The following is a 10,186-nucleotide window of genomic DNA, read 5'->3' as shown; positions in this document are numbered from 1 at the left end:
CCAATTTAGAGGTATAAATCCTATAGATATGGATAATAGAAAATTCTTGATAAAAATTTGTCTTCTAAAATATTCATCAGGTACACACTCACTATAACATACTTCTCATGCTAAATAAATGATAAATATGTTAGTATCTCAAAACCTAACTGCAGTTTAGATTTTATCATGATAATCCTCATACTTATAAGAATCTCAAGAGTTTTTAGGATAATTCAACCATAAAGTTTCTAAATATTCAATCACTTTGAAATAAATGGATTGATTTTTGTCACGTCATCAACATTTTTTTATTTTATTTATATATATAAGATAAAAATTCTACTTTGGTTTAATCTAACTGTATATATGTATGAAGCTCCCTCCTAAAGACTTGAACCTCAGTCCTTACCCCCCACAATCTACAAGCACTTATATTTGTGGAGTGACTACCGCACCAAGGGTATGCAATGGTTCACGTCATCAACATTTAAACATACGTTTGGTAGTACTATTTTAATATTTTTTAAACTATTGATGAGGTGCTAAAATCCAATCTTCTTATTTCAGAATAAATATATATAATTTTAGGAATTAATAAAAGGAAGAAAGTTAGGTACAATTTATTAGGTTAGGTTCTTTAATTAAATCCAAATAGGTAGTTGTATTGAATTTAATTTTTTTTTTGAAAGATATAACATTGTTTATAGTGGGTTCCAGTTAGCTCAACTAGTAAAATATCTTATAGTTAAATAAAAGATCTAGGGTTCAATGGGCCTACACAAAAAACCGATTGATGTCTTGTTTTGATGATAAAGAGTATAATCATCAGAGGTGGATGTCATAGGTTAAAACTCTTTAAAAAGATAACACTATTTATAATTTATTGATTAATGCAACACATGTTTGAATTTAATTGGAAAACCTTATATATATATATATATGTACTTAAATTTACCCTTTATAATTTTCTCAAAAAAATATACCCTTTAAAAAATCTTCAATTAATTGAAGCCTCCTTTCATTGGTTGTTCTTCCCTTATATGGAATATTATTGTCTTTACGAACTTAGATTTGGATGTTAGATGTAATAATGTTTATCGATTAAAAATCTCTTGTTTGATCATTCATATGCTCACAAGTATTTGAAATTCAGAAATTCAGATTTTTCAAATTCATTGTGTGATGTAGTGAATTTAAGTTTAGAATTGTATTTGTTTCTCAAAAAGTTTAGAATTGTATCTTCATCTCAGTGCTAATTAATTGTCAATTTGTCATATTAAGAATTTTTTTAATATTTTTTTTATTAAAGGTCTCATCCCCAAAATTTTGAGATCAAATTTTCGATCCCAAAATTCCTTTACGATGATTTACAGATCCAATCTCTCTAACAATTTCTGGCTACATATGCTTAAGCTTTCCTGTTTTTGACTTTCAATGAGCAACCAATTTTTATCTTTATTACTAGAAATTTCTACGTGTCATTGAGTTCCCTTTAGAATAGTAATTTTGCTTTGAAATTATGGTCCACATTCTACAATTGATGCAAGTCCAGATTACGCACTGTTAGAAGTTTCTTCAACATAATTCGTAAGAGACAAATGTTGCATTGAAGAGAGACAGAGACTTAAAAACTACAATTATCTACTGAAAATGAATCCATGAAATGGTTAATACAAAAGAATCTACTACATTGGCGTGGCAAAAAATTTCTGAATTGCTTGCTAATTTTTGGCCTTGGCTAAATAGAGGGATGAATCTTCTACCTAAGTTCGAGGCTTGCAGAAATCTTTATACCACTTCCCACAATTGATGGCCTCACTTTAGTTTCGATGAATTGAAGGTCCTTGCTCAAACAAACACTTGTATTTCCAAATTCCAATAATGGCTAAGTTAACGTGGTTGTATTCTTGAGTCTTGTCAAATATGTTTGCCTTCTCAACCATATTTTCAATTTTACCAAACCCATAGGCCATACTTCAGACATTTGATCCTTCTTTCCATGGTATTTCCGGGCTTATTGCGTCTTTAAAAGCTTTTGCTTTAGACATTGCGATCCCTTCTTCCAAGGATTTCCGGGCTTATCACGCCTGGTTATATATAAATGGTGTGTAGCTTATATTGTTCTCTAGATGAAAGCGCTAGAATGATCAATGCTAAAAGAATGAGAAACAAGAAAATTTTAGTGTTGCCATATTTAGTAGAATATAAATTAATGAAACGACCTATATACTTTAGCACCAAATTGAAGTGCTTACAAATTGTGGAATCTTGTTTACAAAAATGAGAAAAATGTTTATGAGGTACTCAGATCAACAGGCTAAATTTGACAGAGAGATTGAGAAAGAAATTTCTAAACACAATTTTGTGCTTAGGTTGATCATTGATGTTTTTAGTTTTCACCCTCAAGCATTTATCAAATATAACCAAAAAAAAAAAAAAATTGATCATTAGAATCAATAATAACTCTCCAATCTATTTCCCTCTAAAATCTTTCTCCCTTATGGACTTAAGCGTCGGAGGCAATTTGGCTAATGCCACACCGGCGTGTTATTCTTCCACCCAGTTCATTTTTGCAGGTTCTCCTTCAACAGAGACAACCCTAATTGACGTTATCATCAAATACTTCAAAGTACAATATAATCATAATTTTGACACTTTTTTTTGAGAGATTTTTTGTCACTTTTTTTTAAGAAAGTTTTAATCTATGACGTCCACTCCTAATAATAGCTCTTTCTCATTAGACTAAGACACCAATTGGTTTTTGGTTTAAGCGGGAATTGAATCTCAGATCTCTTATTCAACTATCAAAGATTTTACTAATTAAACTAACTGGAACCCACATAATTTTGACAATTAAAAAGTAATTTTAACATAAATTTATTAAAGATATATTCAAAATTTGGATTTTGAAAGTAATGGGTATAGAATAGATCATTGGAGTGGAGATGTTCTAATCTAATTTGAAGTTACCAATTAGATGTTCGAGTAATGGAGATAGAATAGATCATTGGAGTGGAGATGTTCTAATCTGATTTGAAGTTACCAATTAGATGTTCCAATCTCGTTTTGGCCCTTTTCACGTAAGTGATTAATGGTCAAGTATGAAAAATCAATAAATACATAATACCATTACCATGAGGCTAGGCATATGGCTTTCTTACCGAAAATATATATATATATAGCCTTGCCATAAAATACCTATATCAGCTGGTAAAATATTTGATAGTTGAATAAGAGTTTTGGGGTTCAATTCTTGCCTATACCAAAAATCGATTAGTGTCTTGGTTTGACAATAAAAATTTATTATCAGGAGCAAATGACATAGGTTGAAATTCTCTCTCAAAAAACCACACGCTTTCTAGAAAATGTAGGAACTACACTATCCTGCAAGGTTTGGCAAGGCAATATATATATAGGGACGGACCCAATGTGGGACTCATAAGGACCTGGCCCCTTGGCCCAAAGGAAAAAAACTGTTTTGCTTGTTATATTTTTCATTTTTGTAGTTAGGCCCTTTCTTCCAAAACCTTAAGCCCTCTCCTCTCCAATCAACCTATCTAGCCTAGTCTAACTAGCAACTATCCAACCCAAAAACTTAACAAAAACAATAAAAGCATTCATAAAAGTAATTGTATTTTAGCGAAAAAAAAACTATTTCACCAATAAACCATGTTCTATTGGAGAAGTTAAAGCTAAATGTTTTGCATCTACAATAAATTGGTATAAATACTAGTTGACTATAGCAAGTTGTTAAAAATAAAATACAATATTTTACTAAAATTCTCTTTCTTCCTTCAATTAAAAAACTCAAATTCTCTCTCTTCCTTTATTATTTTAATGAGTTGTTTAAATTATTTTAAAATAAAAAGTGGTAAAATAATAGAGCATTTGATATTGAGTGTATTGTAAAGTGAGGTAGTAAAATAAATAAAGTAGATTTTTGAAGTGCTAAAAGCTAATTTTTTAGCACCACTACTATGAATGCTCTAAATTCTAGCAAAAAAAAAAACCTTAGCCAGTCTAGTATACAACTAGGAATTGTTCTTTATTTCCATGTTATAGTCATGATATGAAAGTTGAGAATGAACGCCGTGAGACTGAAGCCCCAGTTGCTTTATTACGAAGGTCATTCAACAATAATGGTGTTGGATATCAAATTGGAATTAACAGCTCATTGATGGGAGATAATCCCAGATCATACTTCTATGGGATGCCTAATTCTTCTTCTTGCAGAAGCATAAAAAGCTTTGCAGATGTTATATCTTTCAGTAATCGCATGGGCAAGCCCTTGATGGACATTCATGCACCTAACAACTGTTTTAAATCGTTGAACACCTCTGATTATAAGAAGCAAGGGCTGCAAACTTCTATGGTAACTATTTTTACCTTTTTGGCCTCATTCTTTTATACCTAATTATCTATATAGTAGTTTTAACAAGGTAGTATGAAGATTGATATTTCAAACTAATAATCATATCATGTATATATTTAACACTTTTGATATTAATGCTATTGGATACGATGAATATCTAAAAAAAAAATTCTCTCTCACTCACTTTCTTCATGAAAATAAAAGCTTCTTAATTAGTTATTATTTTACGTCTTGGCATTTTCTATATATTTTTAAACTAAAATTAGCATAATATGTGGTTGAAAATATTAATTTATAAAAATTAATTATCCTTATTGTATTGAATCCTAATTCTTCAAAAATTGACCTATCCTTGTATCTATATATATACGATACCTGTATCCATATTAAAGCTTCCTAGGTGTACTTTCATGACTCTTGATCCATCAAGGGTTTTTTTGTTATTTGTTTTTTTTTTTTTAATTGTCTCTATAATTTGTTCTTTGTCACAAATGTTTCGGTTGAGAAATCCAAGTTGCTCCATGCAGACTAGAAATAATGGAAAAGGACAGGCAATTGCAAATGAAGGAAAAAGGAAAAGGTCTGAAGATGGTTCAGAATCAGCCCTGAAAAAACCAAAGCAAGAGAGTCCTACAGCTTCATCAGTAAAGGTATATAATGAAAACGTTATTTTTCAGGTTTAAAATAAAATATTTAAAAAAAATATATATATATATATATATATAAATTAGAAGAATAAGAATCGTGTAGATTACTTGAAAGAAACCTTTTTCATACTTAATAGGTGCAGGCTCCAAAAGTCAAGATTGGGGACAGAATCACGGCCCTTCAGCAAATTGTGTCACCTTTTGGAAAGGTTAGCACATGTGCACTATGACTTTCTTTCTTTCTTTTTCCCTATCCTTTTTCGTTCTCGCATTTTAAAACATTAGCTTTATTATCAATTTTTGTTTCAATTGATTTTCAGACTGATACTGCATCGGTGCTCTTTGAAGCTATTCAATATATAAAGTTTCTACAAGAACAAGTACAGGTGATATAATCATCTGAACTCTTCCTTTTTATTTCAGCAGTAGTAGCAGCAGCATCAATTATAAGTATTTTCATCGTCACCATATACTATTTCTATATAAATTAACGCAAGAAAATATTAATGACACAAGCAATGAAAGAAATAAAGACTATAAGGATGACATTGACTAAAAAAATAGAGACTGCTGTACTTTGTCCCCTATTTGAATGAAGTGGGACGAGTGGCTGTAAAAGTCTTAGCACCAAAACAAAACCAACAAAAGAAATGATCCTGTTCCTGAAGTAAGAGCAGCACTTACCATATCAGTACTATTTACGTTCTTTGTGACAAAATAAACACCGAGCCTATTATTTGTTTGAAATTTCTCTATAAACATAAGAATTAAATCAATATTGATGATGCTACCTTTTGATACATTTTTCAGCTACTGACTAACCCTTACATGAAGACGAACTCGCACAAGGTAAAATAAAATAAGCAAGGCTGTAATTAAGTATGTGTTAATCACTTTCTAGTACTTGAAAATAGAACTCAGAAATGATTCTTCTCTTGGTGATAATTTCAGGATCCATGGGGAGGCTTGGATAGGAAAGATAAGGGAGACACAAAGCTTGATCTCAGGAGCAGAGGTCTTTGCTTAGTTCCTACCTCATGTACCCCTCAAATTTACCGTGAGAACACAGGATCAGACTACTGGAGTACACCAACATATAGAGGGAGTTTGTATAGGTGAACTTAATAAGTCTATACCTTGTTTAAATATCTTGTAATCCATTGTACCTTTGTTAGCAGAGGTGCATTTAATGATAAGAAGCTCAAGAAATTAAAAATAAATTGTAAAGTTAAATCAATGGTAAATCAAGAGAAACATTAGGTTACTTGGTTGCCATAGTAGGCACTTCATGTTTGCGTATCTTTTTGCCAAATTTAAGCAAAAAAATCAAAACAATTACAAAAAGAGGTTTTCACATCCCCCACCCCCAAAGAGAGAGAGAGAGGGGCATAAGATTTACATGGGTTGGACTTAAACGTCTACATTCACAGGTAAAAACGGAGAATTTTCATTAACAAAATATGGAGTTTATAATGGTAGCAAAACCAATAATAGAATCGAAATACTAAATATACGCTTAAAGAACTCTCTACAACAATTAATACATGCTGAAAGAATTTCTAGTTACTTTTGCTAGCTTTCTTGTATTGCCACATAGAAAGAATTATCAACGGGCCGCCAGAATAATATAGAATCATTAGATGCTTTGTTATAATAACATGCACTATGTCAAAGTAGTCAATATGGTATCAATCCTAGCTATGGTATGTACTGTATTGGATATTAACTGATATTGATTCTTTCTAGAAACATACCAGATAAAATATCAAACTATATCGATTAAGCTATGGAGTATGGATATTGTGTTTCGGTCTATATTAATGTTTTTGGCCTATATAATTAAAAATTAAAATTTTATATATTATAAAACATGTAAATTAAGATAATTCATTAGGAATAAAATATATATACTTAAGCTAATATTTGAGCTTATCAAATATATTGGTATTGACTAGTACCAATTACCAAAATATTTCATTCACCTAATTAAACTAAAACAACCTCTCGTAGGATATTGACTACTTTATGTTATATGCCAAACTATTATTATTTTATAATTTGATAATTGGGAAGAAGAGATTTGAACTTTAAACACTTTTGTTGGAAATTCCAAAAGAAATACTAATTAAGGTACAAAACTCTTGGCCAAATCTATAGTAGCTCATAAATATAAAAGGTCCATTATATGGCCTTCATTGCTCATCATCTAGCTAGAGTTGTCATATATTTACTATAACTATAATAACAACATATGAACTCTTCGTTCAAGTATAAACCATAACATTATACCAACTTCCAATTGCACCACATAAGGAATAGGAGACATGAGCTTCTCCTGAATCTCCTCAGATTTTGGTGACAAAATTATAGATAGCTTGTGATTTTAGGATATTACAAATTTTAATTCATAAATTTTATAATTTGATTCGTTAACTTTTAAACATTCCAAAATTTTGTATATTATATTGTTGATAAACTTGCATACGACAATAATATTATTCATTGTCATATCATTTTTTAAAATTTTTATAATAAAATTGATAATAATTCTAATTTTTTTTCCTTAAATCACCAATATTATCAACTTTTACGACATAACAATAAAGTAAAGAAATAATGACTTAAACCTTTTTTTTTTTTTAAATTACTTTAAATAAGCAATTTCACATGAATTTTCATATCCTCTCATACATGGAATTTTCAGTCACTCATTAGGACCCACCACAAGATGAAGAAAAAGGGCTGTGAAAACTTTAATGCTTATAATTATTGTTATATATGTGGATTTGATAGGTGACGTTCATGTATGGTTAAACTCTAGATTAGTTGGGCCGGGTTCACATTATCCAAAAAGAAAGTTCAAGCCATGTTTACAGTAAAATGACTCATCTTGACTTTCTTGGGCCTTTGAAGATTTTGCAATATTGTATTTTAAGGTCAACCTAGTACAATCATTTTAGGGAGACTTTTAATCAGTTGAGAGACAGACTCTGGAGTCATGTAAAAAGTTACGGGCAATTTCAAAAAGTCAGAAGAAAATTTAGCTTCAAAGGTAATTTTCTTTTTTTTCAAAATAGTTGGGGAGAAAATTCTCAAACTTATTTTATATGTTTTTATTAAATGTAAATTTTAACAAATTAACTCTTAGATTGCATTTTAACATTATATTTTCAATGCTTGCAAAATTTTAAGAATGTTAAAATCAGTAACTATGTTATCAAATAAATTTTTAAATTTTAAGTTTTTGTAATTTTAAATTATGCATTAAAAATATATTTGTGGATCGAATAGTAATTAACATACAATTTGAACAAAATTTTACATTAACTTTTAAGAACATAAAAAACATGAAATCTAATGGTTAAATTTTCAAAGTATATAGTCATGTTAATTTGTTAGTAGGAGTTTGGAAGATTTATCTTTAAATTAGTTTAGAGGAAAAAATTTTCCAGTTTCAAATCAGTTTGGAACTATCTTCTCCCAACTTATTATGTGATCATTGAAGAGATAATCTATATATAGTTTTAGTCATATGACATTTTTAATTAATCATTATTTGTTAAAATAATACATATATATAGTCTTATAAAAGTCTTATAAATCACTACCTTATAAGTTGGAGAATATTCCTCTAATATGATTAAAGCTAAACTTTGTCCTTTAAAGTCCATGATCTTCTTCTTCTTCTTCTTCTTCTTCTTCTTCTTCTTCTTCTTCTTTTATTTTTTTTTTTATCTTTTGACTCACCCAAAATGACATCATAATTAATTGTTCTATGATTCATTTAACTTCCACCACCGTTTCAACAATAGATGGATAATGAAGTATAATGCAATAAAAAATAAGTTTATATATGTGGTAGATATATATAACACTTTAACATATATAAATGGAGGACTTTTTTTTATAATTTTAGATGAGAAAATCAAAATTACCTTAAACTTTGAAAGTGTAAATTGCAATTTAGTCCAACAAGGATCTGTTACATATGCGTCTGTGATAACATACTGGTGACCATCTGGAGGCAATTAGCGGTTGGAGTAAGGTGGTGAATGGAGAACGGTAATGAAAATCCTGGGTTGGCTCGAAAATATAACTTGCTCATTCGAAAAAAATATATATATATTTCTACGCGTATTAATTTCGGTTAATTCAATTCTTTATGCTCTATAAGATCACACTTTTTGGGACTGAAAAAGATTAGTATGTCAGCTTGATCCTCTAATTAACACAAAGTGTAGTGCTAGGCTTCAATAGATAGGCCAGAATTATCTGATTTTTTGCTACTAATTAATATGTAAATCCTTTGCAACTACACTTTTATCAATAATCACTTGGTAAGTTGTGAGACATGACTCATGACGTATTCTTATCATATCAATCTGTAAAAATGATCACTAAACTATTTGAATGAAGAATGGTGGAGCAGCTTATATGCTTTTCAATGTGGCCGCCCTCATTATTTTGTCCTAGTGTGTGAACGAATTGTAATTTTTCCAATGCCACAACTAATTTCTAGAAGTATATATGTTCATGAAGGGAAAAAGTGAATGCCAATTAGCGAAAGTTCAAAGGGGAGATGAGAATAAAGTGCAAAAACCAGAAGTGGTGGTGCATTTCAAGATGTTGTTGATGGCGTTTATAATGAGAATAGAAGAGACTATTGCGTCTTGACTACTATTTTTAGAGGAGAATTATGTACTTTCTCAATTGCTGAGAGCATAGCCAGCCTCAGGTTGATTTGATTAATTTCTCAGCACTTATTACACAAAAAATCTCATCTCCTTCAATTTTGTAACCCAACACCAACCAAAGTCCGACCCAAATACGTTCAAGGAAACCAACCCAAATCCAACCTAGATCCCATCTCCTTCAATTTTGCAACCATTAAAGGATCCAACTCCATGGTTTTAGAGTCGATGATGCGGAATCATAGTTTTTTAGTTTGGGAAACATCTTTAATGGTGGTGGTAATGGCAAAAGGCAGTAGCGATCAGCTTAGGGAAAAGTTTTTGGGTTTAGATCGCAAGAAGAGAGAAAGAAATCGAACTGAGTTGCAGAGAGAGGAAGTGAGATAGATTGGAGAAGCCACCACCGGTTTCTGGGAGTTTTTTTTATTTGTGTTCGTCATGCTTCAAGAGAGAGGGTGGAGAAAACAAAAAAAGAAAGAGAAATATCTGGGTTT

At 30.4% G+C, this 10,186-nt stretch overlaps 1 protein-coding gene across 3 annotated transcripts; it reads left to right on the top strand.

Annotated features, from left to right (window-relative positions):
• The first annotated feature begins 4,015 nt into the window (after positions 1-4,015).
• Positions 4,016-6,345, top strand: LOC112030353 (transcription factor bHLH111). Of its 3 annotated transcripts, none has more exons than XM_065759800.1 (6): positions 4,016-4,354; positions 4,882-5,004; positions 5,145-5,210; positions 5,322-5,387; positions 5,812-5,850; positions 5,953-6,345. In XM_065759800.1, the coding sequence occupies exons 1-6, from the start codon at positions 4,052-4,054 to the stop codon at positions 6,118-6,120; spliced, it is 765 nt and encodes a 254-aa protein (XP_065615872.1). In that variant the 5' UTR covers positions 4,016-4,051; the 3' UTR covers positions 6,121-6,345. The 3 variants fall into 3 exon arrangements, with proteins under 3 accessions (XP_065615872.1, XP_065615871.1, XP_065615873.1); XM_065759799.1 differs by having other exon boundaries at positions 5,139-5,210; XM_065759801.1 differs by lacking the exon at positions 5,812-5,850 and having other exon boundaries at positions 5,139-5,210.
• Positions 6,346-10,186: the final 3,841 nt, after the last annotated feature.

The sequence above is a fragment of the Quercus suber genome, unplaced genomic scaffold (genome assembly GCF_002906115.3).
Source record: "Quercus suber isolate HL8 unplaced genomic scaffold, Cork oak 2.0 scaffold_342, whole genome shotgun sequence".
Classification (NCBI taxonomy): Eukaryota; Viridiplantae; Streptophyta; class Magnoliopsida; order Fagales; family Fagaceae; genus Quercus; species Quercus suber.
The sequence above is the reverse complement of the archived record's forward strand: the minus strand, read 5'-3'. Positions and strand labels throughout refer to the sequence as shown.

Coding starts and splice junctions, on each gene's coding strand:
- LOC112030353 (XM_065759799.1), top strand. CDS start 4,052: ATGAAAGTTGAGAATGAACGCCGTGAGACTGAAGCCCCAGTTGCTTTA. Junction 4,355..4,881: donor AAGGGCTGCAAACTTCTATG/GTAACTATTTTT, acceptor TGCTCCATGCAG/ACTAGAAATAATGGAAAAGG. Junction 5,005..5,138: donor CTACAGCTTCATCAGTAAAG/GTATATAATGAA, acceptor CATACTTAATAG/GTGCAGGCTCCAAAAGTCAA.